Source organism: Dasypus novemcinctus, chromosome 18 (assembly GCF_030445035.2).
Source record: "Dasypus novemcinctus isolate mDasNov1 chromosome 18, mDasNov1.1.hap2, whole genome shotgun sequence".
NCBI classification, from domain to species: domain Eukaryota; kingdom Metazoa; phylum Chordata; class Mammalia; order Cingulata; family Dasypodidae; genus Dasypus; species Dasypus novemcinctus.
This window is the reverse complement of record NC_080690.1, coordinates 63,299,725-63,324,068: the sequence shown is the minus strand read 5'-3', so window position 1 is coordinate 63,324,068 and position 24,344 is coordinate 63,299,725. Positions and strand designations below refer to the sequence as shown.

The 24,344-nt window shown below is 61.8% G+C and overlaps 1 protein-coding gene across 1 annotated transcript; it reads right to left on the bottom strand.

The window, feature by feature from the left end:
• Positions 1–1,920: 1,920 nt before the first annotated feature.
• ATP1A3 (ATPase Na+/K+ transporting subunit alpha 3) lies at positions 1,921–23,043 on the bottom strand. The gene is made up of 23 exons (XM_058280348.2): positions 22,755–23,043; positions 18,937–19,026; positions 18,778–18,837; positions 18,406–18,609; positions 17,216–17,329; positions 16,976–17,110; positions 15,678–15,795; positions 15,324–15,592; positions 13,221–13,419; positions 13,036–13,145; positions 12,820–12,954; positions 10,875–11,067; positions 10,406–10,581; positions 10,180–10,316; positions 9,360–9,510; positions 8,325–8,493; positions 6,091–6,245; positions 5,893–6,016; positions 5,012–5,157; positions 3,984–4,114; positions 3,495–3,596; positions 3,280–3,371; positions 1,921–2,305 (listed from the first exon to the last, which is right to left on the bottom strand). Exons 1-23 carry the CDS (start codon positions 22,758–22,760, stop codon positions 2,277–2,279), a joined length of 3,045 nt encoding a protein of 1,014 aa, XP_058136331.1. The 5' UTR covers positions 22,761–23,043; the 3' UTR covers positions 1,921–2,276.
• Positions 23,044–24,344: the final 1,301 nt, after the last annotated feature.

Genomic DNA, 24,344 nt, shown 5'->3' with positions numbered 1-24,344 from the left:
GGAACTGTGGGAGAGGGGGCCCTATGGTATAGGATGGGAAGGGAGCCCTGAATTAGGGGGATTGTGGAAGGTGGGGCCCAGGGACAGGGTGGGGGAGGAGGGGAGTAGGAGATGGGTCCTTGATCAGGAGGCCTGTGGGAGATGGCCCTAGATTAGGGGGGTGGTAAGAGATGAGGGGGTCCCTGATAAGACTGTAGGCCCCTCCAGCCCGAGGCTTCCGTCCTGCCTCTTGGATTCTCAGAAGTGGAGATGGAAGGGCCAGAAGCCTTTAGCCCAGGGTTATAGTCCCTGCTGGGTGACCTCAAGGAAGCCCCTCCCCTCTTGGCCTCAGTTTGCCCATGTGTATATGTATATCTATATTTTTTAGAGAAGTTGTGGGTTTATAGAACAATCATGCATAAAATTCAGGATTCCCACCTACCACCCTGTTTTAACACCGTGGGAGTATTTCTTACCCTGCACCAGGTGAATAAAGTGCTTCTCTGGGCCCAGGCTCAAGCAGATCCCCCAGCACCAGGCTTCCGTGCTGGGCAGTGCAGCATACACGGCCCTGCCTCTGGCACGAGCATCCTCCCTCAGCTGTTACCTTGCTGCCATGGGCTTGCGACACACTCACACACGCACCCACCCTCACGCTGGCTCTCAGAGCGTCCTGGCCACCCACACGCCCACCCTGGGAGGCAGGCGGACCTGGGTCTGGCCCCAGCCTGCCCGCTGGGTTGCCTCTTTGAGCTGTGTTAGAGGCTACCTTGAAGGAAGTGGGGGTGGCTGCCCCTCCAGAATGGCTAAAAAAGACAGTACGGAGTATTGGCGAAGATGTGGAAGCCACTGGAACTTTCATTCCCTGCTGGTGGGAGTGTAAAATGGTGCAAGAGCTTTGAAAATGGTCCGGTGGTTTCTACTAAAGCTAAACATAATCTGCTCTCTGACCCAGAGATTTCACTCCGAGGCCTGTCCCCAGCAGCAATGCATACGCGTCATCAAAAGACATTACTAGAATGTTCCTTTTCCTAGCAGCACTTTGTAAGAGTCCTCAAACTGTAAATGACCCAAATATCCACCCACAAGAAAAGAGATAAACGAATGCTGTTAGATTCACCCAATGGGACACTAAATAGCGATGAAAAAGAATGGGCGCTGACAGGCACGCCAGTGTGGCAGGATCTCAGACACACGAGAGGCCACGCGTGGGATTCCATTCACGTGGAGTCCAAGAGTAGGCACAGCTGAGGTGTGGTGACAGAAATCACATGGGTGGTTTGCTCTGCAAGGGCAGCAGTGACAGAGAAGGGCCCCAGGGAACTTCCTGGGGGCTGGAAGTGTTCTCTACCTGGGCAGGGGTTCCCCAGGTGTCACTTATGTAAAAAGCCTTTGAGCGTGACACTTAAGCTTTGTGCTCGTCACTGTATGAACATTTACCTCAGTAAAAAAAGGGAGCAACGAGAACATAGTGGCTTAGAGCTTGGAAGGCTGGGTTCCAGTCCCTGCTTTGTCACCTCCCAGCTGTGTGACCTTGAGCAGAGCACTTCCCCATCTGACCCCAGTCATGGCCAGGACTAGTAAGCTAATAGGTCAGAGTGCCTAGGAGAGCACAGAGCACGTGGTGGCAGCTCGATGGGTCACCAACTTCACCGCCTCCCTGGGACCCTCCTCCAACATGAGAGGGTCCCCGAGTCTATGACCCAAGTCTTATTTCCTGCCTCTTCCCCGTTCTGACCCTGTAATCCCATCACCTGACAAATTCGAGCTGCTCTCGCCCAAGAGTCTAAAACTCCACGACTCCCTCACCCCGAGATTCTGCAGTTCTCACCAACGAGCTGGGCCAAGTCCCTGGGGTTGCGTGAATCACCCAGCGATGCCCGCACGGGGACGCGGTCCTGCCCACATGCTGGTCCAGAAAGCAAGCACCACACCGCACGCTGCTTCTCTCCCCACTGATATATTTGACAATTGTCCAGAACCAGAGATGGCGTCAGCCGGGGGAGTAAAAAAGAGGCTGGGAGAGGGCTGGGAGGGAGGGATGGAGGGGTAGAAGAGGGAGAGAAACCGACACAGAAAAGGGGGGGAGAGAGGGGAGAGAGGCGGGGCAGGTGGGGGGAGATCAGCCAGCAGAGGGAGGGAAGTGGGGGAGGGGCTGGAGATAACTCGAGGGGGTGGGCCAAGGTGGGGCTGCGGGGAGAGAGGGCCCCGCCCCCAGAATACAAAATGGGGGGCTCTGGAAGGGGCTGTCCTGGGCTTGGGGCCGGGGAGAGACGGGCGATGTGGCGGGGACGAGGTCAGTAGTAGGTTTCCTTCTCCACCCAACCTGGAGAGACAAGAGAGAGTGTGAGAGAGGGGAGACAGGCGAGAGACGCACAGAAGGAAGAGAGAGACAGAGCCAGGGAGATAGAGACAGACGGACAGGGAGCTAGAGAGGTGCAGACAGAGTTAGAGAGGTGCAGACAGAGAGAGGTGCAGACAGCTAGAGAGGTGCAGAGAGCTAGAGAGGTGCAGACAGAGTTAGAGAGGTGCAGATAGAGAGGTGCAGAGAGTTAGAGAGGTGCAGACAGTTAGAAAGATGCAGAGAGATGTACAGACAATTGAGAGGTGCAGAGAGTTAGAGAGGTGCAGACAGAGTTAGAGAGGTGCAGACAGAGTTAGAGAGATGCAGAGAGCTAGAGAGGTGCAGACACAGTTAGAGAGGTGCAGACAAGTTAGAGAGGTGCAGACAGAGCGGTGCAGAGAGTTAGAGAGGTGCAGACAAGAGATGCAGAGATGTACAGACAGTTGAGAGGTGCAGAGAGTTAGAGAAGTGCAGACAGAGTTAGAGAGGTGCAGACAGAGTTAGAGAGATGCAGAGGGCTAGAGAGGTGCAGACAGAGTTAGAGAGGTGCAGACAGAGTTAGAGAGGTGGAGAGAGAGTTAGGGAGGTGCAGAGAGTTAGAGAGGTGCAGACAGAGTTAGAGAGGTGCAGACAATTAGAGAGATGCAGACAGTTAGAGGTGCAGACAGAGACAGGTGCAGACAGAGTTAGAGAGATGCAGACAGAGTTAGAGAGGTGCAGACAATTAAGTACAGACGGAGAGCTAGAGAGGTGCAGAGGCAGAGATGCAGAAGGAAAGAGTGTGGCCAAGAACCCAGAAAGACAGAGACACCCTCACCATGGGGAGGAGGTCGGGGCAGGGGGGCAGGGGGAAGGGGAGAAGGAGAGATACCGCACAGAGAGGAAAGAGAAGGGGAGGGAGAGACCACCGGCCGCCCCGCCTCTCCCCCAGGCCCCCGCCCCAGCCAGCCCCTCACCCCCGGGGTTCCTGCGCAGGATGAGTTTGCGGATTTCATCGTAGACGAAAATGAGGAAACTGTAGGGGAAGGCACAGAACCACCAGCTGGGCCTGCGGGGGAGAGCGGGCGTCAGTGTGGGGCCACAGGGTGGCCCAGAGCCACCTCTCATGTCCCCCGCTGGGTGGAGGGTGCAGTGTGGGGGCGCCACCGGCAGGGGCTGGGGGGACACTCACTTGAGCGGGTACATGCGAAGAGCGACGTCCATGCCGGGGCAGTAGGACAGGAAGGCGGCCAGGGCCGTCTCCTCGAACAACCCAAAGATCAGGATCTTGTTCCTGGAGGCGCAAGCAGGCAGAGCTGAGCCCCGGGACACCCCCCGGCAGAGCCAGGGGCACACAGGGACAGCCGCCCACACCCAGCGAGGACAAGAGCAAAGCGCGCGAGACAGGGGGACCCACGGACAGAGCGGCCAGGGTGGAACTAGAGAAGAGGCGCAGAGATGAAGACAGAAAGAGACGGGGGCTAACGGGCAGGGGGCGCTGAGCCAAAGACCAAGCCGGCAGAGGACCGCCCCCCAGCCACGCACACACACACACGCATACACGCACACACACGCATACATGCACGCACACACTCATGCACACATACATGCATGCACACACGCATGCGCATACACGCACACGCGTGCAAAGCGGGCACACCCGGGCCCGGGGGGAACCCACTTCATGCCCTGCTGGAAGACCGAGTTCCGGCGCGTCTTGCAGATGATGAGGTCGGCCCACTGCACCACCACGATGCTCACGAAGAAGGCCGTGTGGCAGGTGAACTCCACCACCTTCCTCTGCTCGTACGTCTGCGGGGGCCGAGGGGTGTCGGTCGCCCGTCCCCCCAGTGCAGGGGGTCTCTACACCCCAGTCCCCCGCCCGAGGGGTGGCTCCCAGGCAGAGCAGGGAGGGCGTCTTTTTCCAGGCGGACCCCTTGTTTTTGGATTCAGAGCCCAGAACGGTCAGGAGACACCGTCGAGCAAGGCTACTGGCGACCTCGGTTGTCCACCACGGACCGTCGCTGGTGGGGAGGGGTCACAAGGAGGACCCGCACCTTGTTAAGGGTTGACTCGTGTCCCTGTGGGTGGCCCCCCCTGTTCGTAGGCAGGAGCTTTGAAAGTGTTAGTAGCTCAGGGGAAGACAAATGGAGTTGGGGGGGGTCTTAACCCAACATGACTGGCGTCCTTGCAAGCCGATTTGGACCCAGAAGGAGGAGCCAGCGGGAAGCAGGACAGTGTGTGACAGGGGCAGCGTGGGACGGTGTGGGACAGGGCCGGCGTGGGACGGAGGCAGCTGTGGCCGGCCAGCGCCAGAGCGCGGCAGACTTGGGGAAAGCGTGAGCCTGCGGACACCTTGACTTTGGACTTCCAGCCTCCCAAACTGCGAGATAATTAATTCCTGCTGTTCCAGCCCCGGTGTGTGGCGTCTGCCATGGCAGCCCGCGGCACACTAAGACCCCGTCCTGAGGAGGATGGACGCAGGCCAGGCTTGGCAGGGACAGGCAGAGGTGGCAGATGGAGACGGGGCGGGAGGGGGAGCGAGGACCGCGGGATCTCGGGATCCCGGGCCATGCCTGGGCGAGGAGGCCCCGCGTGTCCAGCCAGGGTCTGGGAGCCGCCCCAGGAAGGGCCGCTGGCCAAGCAGCACGTGCGCGGCTCGGCCCTGGCTCGCGTTCTGGGCCGCGCCGTGGACCCATCCCTGCTCACCCACTGCTGCCCGTAACTGTCCTCCAGGTCGTTGACGGTGCGGTCGTCCCAGTTTAGCCGGATGCCCACCAGGTTGCCGGGCAAGAAACCATTTTCCGCCAGGATCACAAAGTAGGAAAAGAAGCCCCCGAGAGCCTGGATCATTCCTGGGGGAGGAGAGAAGGGAGGCAAGGAGAGGCTCAGGTGGGGGCGGCAGCCGGGGATCCGGCCTGGGGGGTGGCCCTCCTCGGGCCTCTTGCCTGAGCCTCGTCACCCTGGGTGGGCCCCCAGCAGGTTAGGGGAGCCACCTGGGACAGGGGCCTTGGGGGTCCCCTGAAGGGGTTACCTGGAGGCTCCCTCCCACAGACTCCCGGGGGAGCCTGGGTTGAGGCTGACAGACACCCCAGAGCAGGGGTGCGCTCCCCCAGGGCTCTGACCACAGCCACGCAGCCGCTGCTTGCTGGGATGCTCCCAGCGACAGGGAGCTCCCCACCTCTGAGGCTCTGCACACACCGCCGCCACACCAGGGTGGGGAGGAAGTAGAGAGGGACGGGGCGCAGCCCCCCAGGAGCTCACCGGCTAGTCAGCTCCTTCCCGTCATGGAGGCGGGGGAGCAGTGGGCTCTGGGGACAGCCCTGGTTCTGCCCCTCAACATGCTCCCTGGGGAGCACATGGTCCACCTCCACCTCCGCCTGTGCCAGCCCTTCTCGGTGACCACCACCCGCCGGCAGGGCAGCCTCCACTCCTTCCCAACCTCCAAGAGCAAGCCTGATTTTCACTCCCTTCATTCAACCTAAGTTCTCCGAGGGTCTGGCCCAGGCACTGGTCCAGGCCTCGGGCACTCAGCAGGAAACCAGGCAGACCAGGATCCTGCCCTTGCAGCAGGGTCCCCGGCCCCTCACCGATCTGCCCGTAGGCCATGCTGATGAGCCTCTCGTTGACCAGCTTGTCTGTCCGTGGGTTCCTGGGCTGTCTCTTCATGATGTCGCTCTCGGCGGCCTCATACGCCAGCGAGATGGCGGGGACCTGGGCAGGGGAGGCCAGTGAGCTGGGAGGGGGGCACCCTGCCCTCCCGGGGCCCCACGGTGGCCGGGCCTCACCATGTCGGTGCCCAGGTCGATGCAGAGGATGGTGATGGTGCCGAGGGGCAGCGGGATGTTGGCCATGATGAACAGCAGGAAGGGGGTGATCTCGGGGATGTTGCTGGTCAGGGTGTAGGCGATGGACTTCTTGAGGTTGTCGAAGATCAGGCGGCCTGGGTGGGGGCGGGTCGCGCCTCAGCCCGCGCGGCCTGCCCCGCCCTCCTCTCCTTTCCGACCCGTCCTCCACCCCCGCCGACCTTTCTACCCAAACGTCTGGCCGTCTCGCCCCCTGTCCAAACGTTCTTGAAATACCACTTTGGGAAACTGTTCGTGGAAAGGTCAACCTACCCCTACCCTACCGACCTGACCATCCCACCCCTGGGTTCCCAGTCGAGAGAAAAATGAGGGCCGCGTCCGCCCAAAACACGCATTCGAGGATGTTCACGGCAGCGCTCTTTACGACAGCCCCAAGCTGGATCAAGCCAGAGTCCATCAGCTGGGTAGATGAGCAGGCGCTGGCACCTCAGACAGCACCCCGTCTACTCAGCGCCAAAAGGAGCGCGCTCCTGACACCAACCCCACGGACAAATCTCCCGGGGCTTAGGAGTGAAAAGACGCAAAGCTGTATGATTCCCTTTCTGTGAGGTTCAAAATTCATCTACGGTGCTAAGTCAGGAGAACGGTTATTTCTGGAGGGGGATCCACACTGGGAGGGGCCCTGGAGACACCCTAATGGGGGGCTGGTGTTCTCTCTCTTGATCTGGGGGGGGTGCTGCATGGATGTGTCCAGGTGTAGAAGTCCACCGAGCAGCCCAGCTTCCTGTCTGTATGTTAGACTGCAGTAAAAACCCAACCAGTGCCAAGTGGATAAAGTAAAAAAAAAGTAAAAATTAACCCCACCAATCCCACCTTCCCCTTTCTCCCATGTGCTGAGAGCAACCAAGTTTACCACTAAGAAAGATCGAAAAAGCAACTTCCTGGTGGCATGGATGGTTTGACCACCTCAGTGTCAAAATAAGACACCTGAGTGTCAGCCCCTGCCCTGCAATGTTGTGCTGGCCTCTCTTCCTAGGACTAGCTCTTTCTCATCCTATTTATGGAAGAAATGAAGAGCTGCTTCAGTAAAACTCTATAAGTGTACGTGTGGAGGGGGGTAGAGACAAAACCATCAGCGGGTAACCACTGGCACACTTATTGCTCTGCTTTGGGGTATATCTGAAATTTTCCATAATAAAAAAATTAAACTTCTATTTATTTTTTCTCACTTCAGAGAGGCCTTTCTTGTCCACCCTTGCTGTTATTTATTCCAGCACACCTAGCCAGTATCTCCTTGCAATTAGGTACTCATTGTTCACTTGCTTAATGCTGTCCCTCCCAGCTCTGAGGGGGCAGCACCCTGACTGCTCTGCTCCCAGCCGGATATCCAGCACCCAGCACGATGCCCAAGGCAGGTGTCCAATAAACACTTGGAAAGAGCGGACACTCGTCTCCGTGAGATGAGTGTGCCACCTGTGTGTGTAGGTGACACCTCAGGGCACAAAGTGCTAACCAGGCTTCACCTGGGAAACGGGAGACAAGGGATTTAATTTGTCACTTTAGGTTCAGCTTTACTCCAGGAATTATTTTTTATCATGAATTAATTTCTGATACTAGTGACATTTACGACAGGAGAGAGAAACTGGAAGACAATGCACTTAAGTGTGAACAGAAATTATGTCCAGGCAGTGCCATTAAGGGTAATTCCAATTTTCTTCTTAACACTGTTGCATCTTCTAGAATAATGACAGATTACTGGGATGAGCAGAGTAAAATGAAACGTGGACAAGCCCCTTCCCAGGCTGCATCGGGGGGCTGTCAGCCCGGGCCCCCGACTCCCCCCCAAACACTAGGTCCAGCCCCACGGCCCAGCCCCTTCACCCTCTCGTCTTTGCACCCGCACTCTCGCTGCCATTTTACCAATCTCGGTGCAAATACCAGCACAGCTCTCGGGCTTGGCCAGCTATTCCCATCCACCCCGGAAGCTTCCGCGACCACCCGCCCACAGGCTGGGTGAGGGGCACCCCAGGGCTCCCGCAGGAACCTCCCAGCGCTGTGGAGAGGAAGAGGGGCAAGGAGAGGCTCGGGCGTCACCAGGACCCAGGCGGGATTCTGGGTCTCCCCTGTGGGCATCAGGTGCCCTCATGCCCTCCTCGGGCACGTGCAGTGACCGCCCCCAGGATCCAGGGCCTCCCCTGCGGCTGCCCCCAACTCACCTTCCTCCACACCCGTGACGATGGAGGCGAAGTTGTCATCCAGCAGGATCATGTCCGCTGCCTGCTTGGAGACGTCGGAGCCGGCAATGCCCATGGCCACCCCGATGTCAGCCTTCTTCAGAGCGGGGGAGTCATTCACACCATCGCCCGTCACGGCCACGATTGCACCCTAGAGGGAGAGGGGTGAGGATGACGCTTCCTCCGCAGACCAGGGTCCAGGCCCAGCCCCCTCCTCCCTCAGACCAGGGGTCCAGGCCCAGCCCCCTCCTCCCTCAGACCCAGGGGTCCAGGCCCAGCCCCCTCCTCCCTCAGACTAGAAGTCTAGGTCCCAGCCCCTCCTCCCTCAGACCAGGGGTCCAGGCCCAGCCCCCTCCTCCCTCAGACCCAGGGGTCCAGGCCCAGCCCCTCCTCCCTCAGACCCAGGGGTCCAGGCCCAGCCCCTCCTCCCTCAGACCAGGGGTCCAGGCCCAGCCCCCTCCTCCCTCAGACCAGGGGTCCAGGCCCAGCCCCCTCCTCCCTCAGACCCAGGGGTCCAGGCCCAGCCCCCTCCTCCCTCAGACCAGGGGTCCAGGCCCAGCCCCCTCCTCCCTCAGACCCAGGGGTCCAGGCCCAGCCCCCTCCTCCCTCAGACCAGGGGTCCAGGCCCAGCCCCCTCCTCCCTCAGACCAGGGGTCCAGGCCCAGGCCCCTCCTCCCTCAGACCCAGGGGTCCAGGCCCAGCCCCCTCCTCCCTCAGACCCAGGGATCCAGGCCCAGCCCCCTCCTCCCTCAGACTAGAAGTCCAGGTCCCAGCCCCTCCTCCCTCAGACCAGGGGTCCAGGCCCAGCCCCCTCCTCCCTTAGACCCAGGGGTCCAGGCCCAGCCCCCTCCTCCCTCAGACCAAGAGTCCAGGCCCAACCCCCTCCTCCCTCAGACCCAACAATCCAGGCCCCAGGCCCCTCCTCCCCAGGACCCAGGGGTCCGCGCCCCAGCCCCTCCCCCACAGGACCCAGGAGTCCAGCCCCAGCCCCTCCTCATGGGCCCCAGCCTGGCCCACCTGTCTCTGGCAGCCCTCCACGATGATGAGCTTCTGCTGGGGGGACGTGCGGGCGAAGACGATCTCGGTATGGTTCTGCAGGATCTCATCGATTTGCTCGGAGGTGAAGTCCTTGAGGTCCGTGCCGTGGATCACACAGGCCTTGGCGTCCCTGGGCAGAGCCGAGAGGGCAGGTGGGGAAGGTCAGAGGTGTGAGGCGGGCTCAGCCACACCGGGGGCTCAGAGCCGACATGGGACCCGCGGAGAGGGGGCCCGAGGACCAGGGAGAGGCTGCGGTCAGCGACAAGGCGGCGGCAGCGGGCGGTAGAGGCAGGCCTCGGGAAAGGAGGTGGGACAGTGCAGACAGAGGGACAGCGAGATGCAGACAGCCAGGAGAGGAAGACGACACAGAGGGGGCGAAAGAGGGGGAAACTGAGGGCGTCAGGAAAACAGAGCAGAGTCAAGGGAAAGAGTGCAACCAAGACAGACAGACCTACAAAGACAGATGGAAAAAGAGAGGCAGAGAAAGGTGGGACTTCACTGAAGCAGGAATTATTAGTAGCCCCTGTTTTAGAGAGAAGGAGACTGAGGCCCCGGGGGCTCCTGACTTGCCCAAGGTCACGGCTCATGAGAGACTGAACTGGGAGGCGAAGCTGCATTGTGCAAACTCCAGAGCCACCAAGCCTGCGCCCCCAGGCTGCCCACACTCACGGGGAGGAGGGACGAGACCCAGGGGCTGACAGCACAGAGACGCAGAGTCCCCGCCCCCCAGAGGGCCCAGGAGCCACAGGGGGAGGCTGCACAGAGGCAGGTCCCCGCGCTGGGCTGGGCAGGGGCTTACCGGGGGTTGACCTGGCTGACAGGAATGTTGAGCCTGGCGGCGATGTCCTCCACGGTCTCATTGCCCTCTGAGATGATGCCCACGCCCTTAGCAATGGCCTTGGCCGTGATGGGGTGATCGCCTGTGACCATGATGACCTGCAGGCGTGGTTGGGGAAGGTCCAGCCTCACCTGCTGGCCCCCGGGCCCCTGGCCCTGCCTCCTCCCCCCGCTGCTCCAGGCCACACCTTGATGCCTGCGCTGCGGCATTTGCCCACCGCGTCGGGGACGGCGGCCCGGGGTGGGTCGATCATGGACATGAGACCCACGAAGCAGAGGTTGTCGGTGGTGAAGTTCACGTCGTCACAGTCGAAGGCAAAGCCCTTGGGGAACTGCTCCTCGGGCAGGTAGTAATGGCAGAAACCTGGCGGCAGGGACGGGGTTGTGAGGGCGCCAGCCTCGGGACCACCCACGGTGCCTCTGGCCATCACGGTCCCCAACAATCCCCCGTCAGACAGACAGTCGGGCAACAGCCATTTCCTGAAGATCCCATTCCCTCCCGTTCATTCATTCATTCATTCATTCATTCCTGGCACGTGCTGGGAGCTCCTGTTGGGGTTGGGGTTGGGGTTAGGGTTGGGGTTAGCGTCACACTCATCCTCGCCCTCCAGGGGCCCCCAGCGCCGCTGCCCGACGTGCACCACGCGAGGTGCGCACCGAGCACGCGCTCGCCCAGGCCACCGAGCTCCAGGTAGGCGTTCTGGAAGGCCTCCTTCATCTCCTCGTCCAGCGGCTGCTCCTTGCCCTGCAGCAGGATGGTGGAGCAGCGGTCCAGGATGCGCTCGGGGGCGCCCTTCATCACCAGCAGGTACCGGTTGTCGTTGGGGTCCTCGGTCTCGTGGATGGAGAGCTGCGGACAGAGCGGAGGGCGGGCGTGCTGCGCCATGGGGCGGCGCGGGGCCTTCCCGAGGCCGCGTCGGGGAGAGGGCTCCCCCCATGTCCCCAGAGCCACAGTGCCAGGGCAGGAGGCCGCGGGGGCTGCCCACCTCTCTCCCCAGCGGAGACATCTGTTTCTCTGACTCACACATCTCTGCTCACCTCCGCCGCTGCGGTGGCTCTCGCTCAGGGACTGGGGATCCTCCGTGTGTTCCCCACAGAAACCCCTGCCGTGCTCAGGCCAGGGCCTCCGTCCCCGCGCCCCACCTCTTCTCTGAGCCCACATCTCACCCATCGCCAGATCTGCTCAGCTCACTCCGAATCCGGACCCCTTCCACCCCGCCCGTCCCAGCCCGGGCCAGGCACCACGCCCCGAGGCTGGCTGACTGCAGCGGCCTCCACGCCGGGGTCCCCGAGTCTGCCCGCCCCACCCAGAGCGGCCAGGGCAATCCTTGTAGAAAGGCGAGTCAGTGAGTGGGAAGAGGCACGGCCGCTCCGAAAAAGCCCGGCAGTTCCTCAAATGGTTAAACCTCAAGTCACTGCAAGTACGGTCCACCCCTAGGTCTATACCCGAGAGAAGTGAAAACATTTGTCCACACAAACGGTGGAGCCAACCCAAATGGCCACCACCTGGTGACGGATATGTTCAAGGCAGCCGTTATCCCACCTAGCAAGGGATGGAGTTGTGCCGCGGACCACAGCACGGGGACCTTGAGAGCATTATGCTGAGGGAAGAAGTCAGACGCTGAAGGCCACACACTGAGTGATTCCACTTAGAGGAAATGGCCACAGGAGGCAAGTCCACAGAGACACAAAGTAGATTAGTGGATGCCAGGGGCAGGGGAAGGGCACGGGGGCATATGAGGTTTCACAAAATTGTCCTCAAATTGACTGTGGTGATGGGTACTTGTATCTGTGGCTGCACTAAAAAGCCACCAAAATGCACCCTTCAAACGGTTGATCGTACGGTCTGTGACTATCTCAGTAAAGCTGTTAAAAGCATGTGAGTCACATCCTGTCCCTCTGCTCAGAGACCGCCCTTGGTTCATTCTCCCCTGAAGTAAAAGGCCCACGTCCTCGCCTCAGCCTGGTGTGACGTGCCCCCCCACTGTCCTCATCTCCCACCGCACACCCTCGGCTGAGGGGATGGGCTCAGCCACACGGGCTGCTGGCTGCTGCTCAGACCTGCCCACACACCCCGCCGCAGGGCCTTTGCACATGCTGTGTGGCTGTCTGGACCGCTCTCCTCCCCCACACAGTTGGCCCCCTCTCAGTGGTCTAACCCGCTGACGTATTATGCTGCTGTCTGTCCTCTAGCGCTACAGTGTAAGTTCCAGGAGAGCAGGGGCTTCACTTTCCCTCACTACCCTCTCCTTAGCACCTAAAATGTGGCATGTGCTCAAAAAGATAGTTGTTAAAGGGACAAACGTAGCCATCTCTGCCCCCAGAAGTTTCTGCTTTTTCCGCCTCCGCTGTAGGAAGAACTTCACTCCCCCATCTCTCCCTCCCGCAGAGATCTTTCTTTGGCCCCCGGGGTCTGCCTGTCCCTCTCCCTACCGGGTGGTATTATCATTCCCATTTCCCAGATGGGGAAACTGAGGCCCTGAGAAGATCAGTAACTTGTCCAAAGCGGGAGGGCAGCGGGGCAGAGGCAGCCGCTTTACAGGAGTATCGGGGCTTGGAGAGGCTGAGTCCACAGACGGCGAGGACGTGGCACCCAGAGTACCTGGTATTTGTTGGTGGAGTTGAAAGGGATCTCGGCCACCTTCTTGTTGCGTTCGCGCATCAGCTTCACGGAGCCGGAGGACAGCTCGATGCACTTGAGGAGGGCGGACTCCGAGGCGTCCCCGGCCACATCTCGCTGCGGGAAGAAAGGGGGAGCTGTCAGGGGCAGGAGGAGGCGGAGGGCGCGGGGACGGGCGGGGCCGCGGCCGGGACCCACCTTGAGCACAGGGACATTGTCCTGACCGCCCTTGAAGACGGCGCGATTGCAAAGGCCGGCGATGTGGGACAGGGCCACCCACGTGTGCGAGCTCTTGTCGAACGAGGTGCCTGCAGGAAGCACGCGCGTCAGGCCCGGGGCAGCGCGCGCAGGTCCCCGGGGCCCCGCCCTGGGCCCGCCCCCACCTGACTGGTCCTCAGTGGTATCGGCCTCGTGGATCTGGTTGTCAAACCACATGTGGGCGACCGTCATGCGGTTCTGCGTGAGGGTCCCCGTCTTGTCCGAGCAGATGGTGGACGTGGAGCCCAGGGTCTCCACAGCTTCCAGGTTCTTCACGAGGCAGTTCTTTCGAGCCATGCGCTTGGCGGTCAGCGTCAGACACACCTGGGGGGCAGGAGCGGGGCGGTCAGGTGAGCGGGCAGAGGCCCCCCGCCCAGCACCAGGTTTGGACGTGCCAGCCCAGAGAGAACCCTCAGGGGTCTGGAAAAGGTGGGGTATCACCTGGTGAGTCCACTCCTATGGACAGACACAACAGGAATAGGCTCTGGAGTGTCCCAAAAGACAGAGCAGCACAACTTATGATAGGCCAGAACTGAAGGCCACCCAAGCGTCCACCCGCAGGAGAAGGGAACACATTGTGGAATATTCATGAGATGGAAAACTACACAGCGACGAAAAAGAGCAGACTACTGCCGGCCCACAGCTGTCGGCATGAAGTTCACAAACAGCGTGGAGCCAGAATAAAGGTCAGAAACAAGAGTGTTCCTAATGGATTATTCTACTTATAAGAAGTACAAAACTAGGCGAAATTAAGCTAAACTGGCAGAAGTCAGGCTGGTTGGGGTGCAGGGTCCAAATGAGGTCATGGGGGCTCCCATGGGGCTCAGCCTGGCTACAGCTGCAGTGGGGTATTCCGTTTGTCCACATTCAAAGGGCTGTGCGTTTATAATACATGCCACCCTTTATATGTGTGTCATACTTCAATAAAAAGCCTTTAAAGACTGGGGAGCTTCAACTATGCTAATACAGAAAATTCGCAGGAGACATAGAGTGAAGCAATCAAGGGACGGAATAGTAATCCCAGTGCAGTCCCCTCGACGTGCGGTGGAAAGAGCACCGAGTACACAGCTGTCCTATGCACACACCTCTCGGGGAGCTGGGAAGAGGGGTGACCCCTGGGTGGGGACTGAGGGCTGGGGGGGGCGGGAGGGAGGCTGTCTTTTTTTTTCACCTTGATGTATTCTTTAGACTTTTTATCACAAGAACATACTTCGTAGCGGTGTGATTTATTTTAAAGACAGGTAGGGTTGCTGGCCTTCACATCTTTCAGAGGTTCTCAAGGTGCGTGGGCCTTAGTTTTGTTAATGAGGCCCCTGGGTTCCAGGCCCCTCCTCACTCAGGACCCAAGAGGCTCAGCTCTCACTGCCTGAGTCATCCATGCAGAGGTGGGGCCCCAGCCCCTCCTCCCTCAGACCAGGGGTCCAGGCCCTAGCCCCTCCTCCCTCAGACCAGGGGTCCAGGCCCTAGCCCCTCCTCCCTCAGACCAGGGGTCCAGGTCCAGCCCCTCCTCCCTCAGACCAGGGGTCGAGGTCCAGCCCCTCCTCCCTCAGACCAGGGGTCCAGGCCCTAGCCCCTCCTCCCTCAGACCAGGGGTCCAGGTCCAGCCCCTCCTCCCTCAGACCAGGGGTCCAGGTCCAGCCCCTCCTCCCTCAGACCAGGGGTCCAGGCCCTAGCCCCTCCTCCCTCAGACCAGGGGTCCAGGCCCTAGCCCCTCCTCCCTCAGACCAGGGGTCCAGGCCCAGCCCCTCCTCCCTCAGACCAGGGGTCCAGGCCCAGCCCCTCCTCCCTCAGACCAGGGGTCCAGGCCCTAGCCCCTCCTCCCTCAGACCAGGGGTCCAGGCCCTAGCCCCTCCTCCCTCAGACCAGGGGTCCAGGCCCAGCCCCTCCTCCCTCAGACCAGGGGTCCAGGCCCTAGCCCCTCCTCCCTCAGACCAGGGGTCCAGGCCCAGCCCCTCCTCCCTCAGACCAGGGGTCCAGGTCCAGCCCCCTCCTCCCTCAGACCAGGGGTCCAGGCCCAGCCCCTCCTCCCTCAGACCAGGGGTCCAGGTCCAGCCCCCTCCTCCCTCAGACCAGGGGTCCAGGCCCAGCCCCCTCCTCCCTCAGACCAGGGGTCCAGGCCCAGCCCCTCCTCCCTCAGACCAGGGGTCCAGGCCCAGCCCCCTCCTCCCTCAGACCAGGGGTCCAGGCCCTAGCCCCTCCTCCCTCCCCCTTGGGGATCCAGGCCTTACGGTGACTGTGGCCAGCAGGCCCTCTGGGACATTGGCCACGATGATGCCGATGAGGAAGATGACCGCCTCGAGCCAGGTGTAGCCCAGGATGAGGGAGAGGATGAAGAAGGAGACGCCCAGGAAGACGGCCACGCCCGTGATGAGCTGGATGAAGTGCTCGATCTCGATGGCGATGGGCGTCTTGCCCACCTCCAGCCCCGAGGCCAGGGTGGCGATGCGGCCCATGACCGTGCGGTCACCCGTCGCCACCACCACGCCGCGAGCCGTGCCTGCGGGGCCGAGGAGGTCAGGCCCGGGCGGGGGGCGGCCTGTGAGCGGGCAGGGCCTGCCCCCCGGGGTGCCCCCGCCGCTCACCCTCCACGCAGTTGGTGGAAAAGAAGGTGATGTTCCGCGTCTCCAAGGGGTTGTCGTGGGTGCAGTCCGGAGAGCGGGTCTGGGGCTCGGATTCACCGGTCAGGGAGGAGTTGTCCACCTGGGGCGGGGCAGTGGAGAGCGGGCTCAGCTGGGCCTGGGGTCGGGGCCCTCATGCAGGGGAGACTGGAGGAGTCACAGCTAGAAGCCTGGGTGCCGGGGGGTGAGCAATGCCTGGGGGTCTGGAGGTTGGGATCTTGAAGGTGGGGAAGAGTGAGGGGCTTCCTGCCAAGGCTGGGGCCTGGACCCCTGGTCTGAGGGAGGAGGGGGCTGGGCCTGGACTCCTGGTCTGAGGGAGGAGGGGCTGGGCCTGGACCCCTGGTCTGAGGGAGGAGGGGCTGGGCCTGGACCCCTGGTCAGAGGGAGGAGGGGGCTGGGGCCTGGACCCCTGGTCTGAGGGAGGAGGGGGCTGGGGCCTGGACCCCTGGTCTGAGGGAGGAGGGGCTGGGCCTGGACCCCTGGGTCTGAGAGAGGAGGGGCTGGGCCTGGACCCCTGGGTCTGAGGGAGGAGGGGGCTGGGGCCTGGACTCCTGGTCTGAGGGAGGAGGGGCTGGGCCTGGACTCCTGGTCTGAGCGAGGAGGGGCTGGGGCCTGGATCCCTGGTCTGAAGGAGGAGGGAGCTGGGCCTGGACCCCTCGTCTGAGGGAGGAGGGGGCTAGGGCCTGGACCCCTCGTCTGAGGGAGGAGGGGGCTAGGGCCTGGACCCCTGGTCGGTGGGAAGAGGGGCCTGGATCTGGACTCCTGTGTGAGGCAGGAGGGGGCTGGGCCTGGACCCCTCGTCTGAGGGAGGAGGGGGCTGGGCCTGGACTCCTGTCTGAGGGAGGAGGGGGCTGGGCCTGGACTCCTGGTCAGAGGGGGAGGGGGCTGGGGCCTGGACCCCTGGTCTGAGGGAGGAGGGGGCTGGGGCCTGGACCCCTGGTCTGAGGGAGGAGGGGCTGGGCCTGGACCCCTTGTCTGAGGGAGGAGGGGGCTGGGTCTGGACCCCTGGGTCTGAGGGAGGAGGGGCCTGGGGCCTGGACCCCTGGGTCTGAGGGAGGAGGGGCTGGGGCCTGGACCCCTGGGTCTGAGGGAGGAGGGGGCTGGGGCCTGGACCCCTGGGTCTGAGAGAGGAGGGGCTGGGCCTGGACCCCTCGTCTGAAGGCAAGGTGCAGGGACCTTGCATCCCTTGTCCTGGGTGAGGTGGGGGCTGTCCTGGGTCCTCCAGAACTGAGCACAGGGCAGACCCCAGGCCCCAGACCCACCTTGCAGCCGTGGGCTGAGATGATCCGCAGGTCGGCGGGGACCCGGTCTCCACCCTTGATCTCCACGAGGTCTCCGACCACCACCTCCTCTGCGTTCACCTGCATCTTCTCACCTTCCCGGATCACCAGGGCTTGCTGAGGGCGGGATGGGGAAGAGTCACCGCCCAGCTCCCTCTGCCCAGAGGTCACTGGGCTCCCCCCCTGCCCGCCGCCCTTGGCCCCCTCCCCGGCGCCCCTCACCTGAGGCACCATGTTCTTGAAGGATTCCATGATCTTGGAGCTCTTGGCCTCCTGGTAGTAGGAGAAGCAGCCAGTGATGATCACCACGGCCGCCAGCACAATGCCCAGGTACAGCTGCGGGGACAGCGGCCGCTCAGGCTCCGCCCCAGATGACGTCCCCCACCCCACCCCCAGCACTGTGGAATCTGAGAAGGGGGGCTTCCTGTCAGTCTGCACGTGGCCCCAGGGCTGTGTCCAATCAAGGGTCTGTGCGTCTGTCTGAGCCTCTCTGTGTGTCTGTCTGCCTGTCCGTGTGTCGGAGTCCCTCTTTCTGTACCTGGTGTATTTGAGTCTCTGAGTCTATCTACTGCTCCACTTTGTGTATCTGTCAGTCCCTCTTCCTGTCTATGAATCTGGTGTTGCCAATGTCTCTGCCTGTACTTAGAGTGTGTCTGTCTGTCTGTATGCATGACTGGCTTCACATTCATGAAACTGTGCTGAAGTCTCCGCATGTGGACCTGTCTCTCTCTCCAGGTCTCCAAGGGGTTGTCTTGTTTGCATCTGAGACTCTGGGTACGTCTGTTTGTCTGGCCAGGTTTTAAGTTCTGGCATCCATCTGTCACCTGGGCATGTCTACAGCTCCTCCATGTTTGTCAGTCTGTGCTTGAGTTCCTGTTTCTGTCTATCGTGTGGACAGAAACATCGTGCCGGTGTATGGGTTAGGTGGCTGCGTGTGAATCCATTCCACATGTAAGTGTGCTGACCCTCTGTGTGCATGTGTGTGCACACGTGTGACGATCCCTGTGCATGGGTTTGTGGGTCTCCCAACAGGGGGACTGTTGAGACTGCATGTCTGTGTCCCCTGGGTTGGCAGGTTCCAACGTGCCCTCAGGTGGGTGTGCCTCAGTCTCCCCATCAGCACACGCACTCTTTTGGTCTCTCTCAGTCCATGACCACCTAAGGGCATCTGTCCCTGAAGCTGCTGAGGGCACATGTCCTGCTGTGTGACCTTGGGCAAGTTGCTCAGCCTCTCTGAGCCTCACCTTGCCTCACACCTGCTCCAGTTCTCTCACTGGTTGAACCGTGAAAGTCAGAGGAGGAAAGGCAGAAGAGCGGACTTTCAAAAGTCCAAAGAGGGGGGGAGAGTTGGGTGTGCATGTGTGTCCCTAGATGCGCGGGCCCTCGAGCAGGGCAGGCTGGAGGGTGCTCACGTTGTCCCCAGCTGGGTCGTCCTCGGTGCCCGCCTGGATGCCGTAGGCCAGGAAGCAGAGGATGGCCCCGATCCACAGCAGGATGGAGAAGCCCCCAAAGAGCTGGCGGCAGAACTTGACCCACTCCGGGGTGGTGGGCGGTGGCGTGAGCGCGTTGGGCCCGTCCCGGGCCAGGATCTCCTGCGCTTTGCTGTGCGTCAGGCCCTGGGGGACACGGCACTTACCCAGAACCCTCCCTGAGGAGCTCTGGCCTCCCAACTCCCCACACGGGCCCCAGGACCCAAAGTCTGAGCCCCTGGTCCCTCCTGCCTCAGACCCAGGAGTCCCGGCCCCAGCTGCCTCCTCTGAGACCAGAGGCGCGCCCGGCCATACCTGCACGCAGTCCGTGTTGTATTTCCGGCAGACCTCCTCCACTGACATCTTGTGCTCTGTCTGAAGGACAGGAGTTGGGGTGGGGTTGTCAGGTGAGCACTGAGGTCCTTTCCGGGGGTGGGGGCTGCTCTGGGGGGGGGTACAGAGGGCGGGACTTACCATAGCCACCTCCTTCTTGAGGTCATCCAGGTCCCGGCGCTCCTTGGTGCCCTTGTTCTTCTTGGGCGAGCCCTTGTCATCTTTCTTGTCCTGCGAGGTGGTGACACGTGGCTGTCAGAGGGACCAGACTGCAGGCAAGAGGGGCTTGCAGAGGGACACAGCCCTCCACGCGCTCCGCCGCACCCCAGTCCTCAGCCTGCCTGTCTCTGCGTCTCTGCGTCTCTGCACCAGCAGCCGGCCATGCCCCTGGGCAGCATCTGTCTGTGGGTCTCTGTCTGTCCCTCAGGGCTCTGCCCTGCGTCTTGGGGTGAAGTCCCCTCTGGCTCTGGGAGTTTCTGAGGACCTGCGTGTATCTGACCCTTGGCCTCACTCTGTGACACTGGGCCGTGCTGGTCCTCGGGGGTCTCTGCCTTGTGCCTGTGCTTCTACCCGTCTCCATTTCCATCCCGTGTCTTTCTATCTCTGTGTCTCACTGTCTCTTTCTCCCTCTCTCTGGTCTTGCCCACCCTCTCCGTGTGTGTCGCTGTCTACGTCGGTCTCTTTCTTTCTTTTCTTTCACTCTGTCGCTCTCCATCTTCTTGCTCTTTCTGTCTCTCTTTGGCTACTTCTATCTCTTTATCTGTTTCTGTATCTCTGTCTCTGTGGCAGTTCCTTGCTCTTTATGCCGGCCCCCTCTCTTTCTCTGTCTCTCACTCTCGCTCTCTATCTGTCTCTCTCTGGGTCTCTCGTGTGTGTCCTCAGATGATTCTGTCTCTCGCTGGTCTCGGCTCTCGACGTCTCTGGCTCCGTCTCTTGACCTCCTGCTCCCGAGCCTGCCTCTAAGTGGCTGGTGTCCGCTGGGATCTCAGCGGCCTTTAAGGGTCATCAGTATTTTCAATCCCTGAGTCTTTCTCCATCTTTATCTGTTTCTATCAGTGCGTCTATCAGTGACATCTTTAGAGCCATGTCCATGCACCCGTCTGTCAGTCTCTCTCTCCCCGGCCCCCGCGGCACCCCTGCCTCGGGTCTCTGTCCCCCCAGGTCCTGGTCTCCTGCGAGTCCCTCTCCTCGGCTCTGCTGGCTCAGCCCGGCTCTCCTTTCCAGGGCCTCTCCCCAGCCCCATGGCTCGCTCTGGCTCTGGCTCTGCAAGGACCCAGCTCATCTTTGCAGACCCCCCACCACAAGGGAACAGGATGGGTGCTCCAGGTGCCGGGCACAGCTCCCCAGGGCAGGGGGCCCAGCGGGGGCTCGCAGCCTGTCCCGAGGGTGTTGGCTCACAGGCTGCGGCCCCTGGGGTCTCTCCCGGGGCAGGTGGGAGCCAGGGCCGGTTTTGCAGAGCGAGGGATGTACCCAGGACCCTGGAGGGTAGAGTAGAGCTGAGCTGGATTTGGGGGGCAGAAGAGCAGGAGACAGAAGTCCTGCTGTGGCTGGAACTGGATGTGCTGTTGGGGGAGAGACTGAAGTTCCGGTCTGGGGGGGTTGTGCAGAGGGGGAGGGCAGTGGCTGGGGCTGGTAGGGGTGGGGAGAGGCTGGGCCTTGGAGAGGGCCACGCAGGATCCTGGCTCAGGGCGGCTCAGTGCTAATCCCCTCGTGACCTTGCAGAGGGACTGAGCTGCCTGCTGTCTGCCCCCAGACCCAGGGTTGGGCCAGGGGTGGGCCCCAGGAGGGGCCGCAGCCTGGGGGAGGAGGGCAGGGGCTGGGGAGGAGGCTTGGCCCCGGGCCAGCCCTGCAGCAGCGCTGCGTCTCCTCAGTCCCTCAGTCCCGGAGGCAGAGCTCGGGGGCAAGGGGGCTGCTCCACCTCCACCCCATCCCTCGCATCAGGAGGGGTCACCGTCTCTGCCCATGGATGGGGTGCCCCGGAGCTTAAAATCATGGGGTCAGGGTAGAGCGGGGAGGGAGAAGGGGGCGGATGGGGGGCCTGGCAGGAGAGGGGGGAGAAAACCAACCGCCCACCCCTGCCACCCTTGGGAAGGGTGATGATTGGGAGCTGACGCTTGGGACCCCACCAGGGCCAGGGGCTGGGGGGCCTGGACTCCTGAGTCCTGAGTGAGGAGGAAATGAGGGCATGGACTCCAGGGTCTGAGGGAGGAGGGGACAACTGCAGGCTGGACTCTGGGGTCTGAGGGAGGAAGGACTGGGCACCCCTTCCCTGGCAGGCGAGACTTGGCTCCTGCTTGCCCTTGCCATGACCAGACCTCCTTGGGGGCGGGTTTCCATCTGGCAGAGCGGGGCGCCGAGGCTTCCCCAGTTAAGGCAGGAAGTGCAGATGGGTGCACTGCGGGATGGGCCACCTCGAGGGTGGGGGACCCGCCTGTCTCGCTGTAGCCTGCCCCTGCAGCTCCTCGCCATTTTCGGCGCTGTCCGCCTCTTCCTCACGCTCCTTGCCAGCTCACGCAGCCTCTGCACCTCGGCCAGCCTCTCCCTCCCCCTCCCAGGGTGTCTGGAGCTGTCATCTTGAGCATCTCTCCCGGACTCCCCCTTTCCCTGCCTCCTCTTCCCATCATCCGGGCTGACTCTGACTCGGTCGTCTGGAGATAGGAAATTCCTGTCCTGTGTCTCTTCATCGCAGCGTCAGTTTCTCTCCTTGTCTCTCGGCCCGTCTGTCTCTCTCATTGTCTCAATCTGTGTCTATGTCTCTTTCTGTCTCTTTCAGGGTCCCTGTCTTTCTGTGTCTGCCAATCTCTATCTTTCCACCGGTCTGTGTGTCTCTCTGTTGCTGTCGGAAGCACCTTTGCTTCCCTCCTGTCCCCACCTCTTTTCCTACGGCCCCCTTCCCTCCCTCGTCTGAGGCATTTGGGCTCATTCCTCTTGCCAAATCTGCCACAGCTTCCCCTTTCCCCACTCCACTTACCTGGAAGCCATCGCCGACTCCCACCCCCCTTCTCTCCTGGAGTCCACTCCCCACCCCATTCTTCCCCCATCCCCCACCTACAGAACCGCAGCCCTACCCCCACCTCCATCCCTAGGCCCACCAGCCTTCATCCGCCATCTTTCTCCTCATCCTCCATATTCCCTCTCTATCAGCCTCTTCCATCCCAAGCGCCCTCTGCATCCCACCTACCCCAAACCACCAGCCTCTTTCCCCCTCTCCCCCCCCACCCCCTGCCCGGCCCCAGACACACAGGGAGGAATCCAGGGCTGCAGCAGGGGTCAGGTGGTCGGCCAGGGAAGGAGGCAGCATCTGCTGGAGAGACCCACAGACAAGGACACACGGACACGGAGGCAAGGGCATAGCCCAGGCATGCACGCACCCCCCCCCCCACCTTTGCACATGCATGCCCCCCCTCGCCCTCCTGCTCCTCTTCCTCCCTCCTGCCCCCACAGCATCAGGGCTGGACACACACAGGGCAGCCCCAGGCCAAGCTGCACTGCGGAGCACCACCCCGCCCCTGGGCCTGGAAGGAGAAGGAGAGGTCACCTGGGTGTCCATCCCCCAGCCAGGGACGGAGGGTGGCTTCAAACCTCCACACACACACGAGCTCTGAGGCACCGCAAACGCAGGTACACAACTGTAGTCGGACACACAACCCTGGCCACACAATCGAGGCAGACGCAGGGGCCAGGGCCTGACAGAGGCAGGAGCGCACACGCACATGCACACGCTTGCACACACCACCGAGCACGCAACCACACAAGGTCAGGCACGGATGCCAAGGGCCGGTCGGGACCCCCGCGGGCCCCCGCACGCACAAGCTCGCCAACGTGCGCAACAGACCCCGCGCCCGGAGCGGCCCCGCGCACAGCCCGGGGCCGCCGGCTCACGGGGTCCCCTCGCCCCTCGCCCCCGCAGACCCCCCAGTGCCACGCACACGCGCCGCCCCGGCGGCCCGAGCACCTACCCCCATCTTGACGGCTCCGCGGGGGAGAGGGGCGGGCGAGCGGGCTGGGGGCCTCGGAGTGGGCTCAGCGGGGGCTCGGGCCGGGGGCCTCTGCAGCGCCCGCGCTTGGGTCGGTGCGTCCGACAGTCCCTCGGCACAGAGGCTGCGGCGGCCGCCGCCTCCGCTTCCTCATATGCTTGCGCCCGCGGGGGGGCCGGCGCGGGCCAATCAGGGGCGCCGGCGCGGGGACGGACGGCCCGCGGCCCCGCCCCTGGTACTGCAGCTGTGCTCCCCCCAACCCAGTCTCTGCAAAGTGGCGGCGCCGCGGAGGAGGGGGAGCGCTGTGGGGGGTGGGGGGAATCCCGGAGACCCCGCAATGGGGGACCCGGAGGTCCCTGCAGTGTGCGGCGACGCCTCCGAGGAGGGGGCGCTGTGGAAAGGAGAGTCCCTGAGATCCCTTCATTCTGGGGTGTGCCCCTAGGGAAAAGGGGAGCTGAAAGGGGGATGCGAGTAAACCATAACAATGAGGCAGGGGCCCATTGACCCTCCCCCACGCAGTGAAGGGGGGGGGCACCCTGGAGACCGTGTGGGGGTGCTGTCTAGGAGGAGGGCGAGCTGGAGGGGGAGCAGGGGAGAGCTCTACAGTGTGGGAAGGGGCACCGCTGGGAAGTGGAGGGAGCTGAGGGGGCTACAAGATAGCAAAGAAGACCCCTAAAATGAAGAGGGGTGCTGCAGAGGGGGGAGGAATCCAAGACCACCCCCTCAACCCCATGCACACTATGAGGTATGCAGGACACACAGCACAGCCGGGGTTCCACACTGGGAAAATGCTGAACATCACAATTAGACACGGCCACCACCCAGGCAGTCCAGATGCTTGGGGCCACACCCCCCAGCACAGTTTCACCATCACAACCCCTCTCTCTTGTACACACACACACAACACTACCCATCATACAACCCCAGAGACTCAAACACATAGTCATGAAACACAAACACACACCTCACACACCCCATCACACACCACACACTCACAATCACAGTCACAAAATGCCATAGAGAGAACTCACACCTTCACAACGCTATACCAGACTCACACATCACACCTGGTCTTGTCACACCTCACATACAGACAGATTCACACCATGCCACTCAACAGCACACCCCCACCCACCATAAGCCTGGCAATGCCCCCAGGTACACTACAAGAGCCTCTGTTGATGCTGCCCTGTGCTCACACAACATCACATACATTGTCACACACACCCCCTCCAGTGTATTTGGGCACAAGCGAAGGCTCCCAGGGCAAACTTACCAAATGATTACGAAGTGTGAAGGGCAGACAAAAAGTTGCATACAGGCTCACACATGACCCCTCATCATCTTCCAAATTCAAATCACACCACACCATCCCACACACCTCCCCTGTACCTATGTCGTGTATTGCAACACTATCTCATACACCTTGTTGCACTTCCATACGCCTCCAGTGCCCTCACCCATACACCACACATACCCCATCACAACGTGCGTATGCACACACACAGAGCCCCAGGCTGGCCACATCCACACGACACTCCACCAGCTACCCGTGGACCTTAAGGCATCGGG

Bases quoted from the DNA above. Each gene is read 5' to 3' on its own strand.
- ATP1A3 (XM_058280348.2), bottom strand. The intron at 9,511-10,179 runs GTAAGCCCCTGC...GGCTCTGCCCAG, and splicing joins GTCAGCCAGGTCAACCCCCG to GGACGCCAAGGCCTGTGTGA. The intron at 6,246-8,324 runs GTGAGTTGGGGG...GCCCCCACCCAG, and splicing joins CGTCACGGGTGTGGAGGAAG to GCCGCCTGATCTTCGACAAC.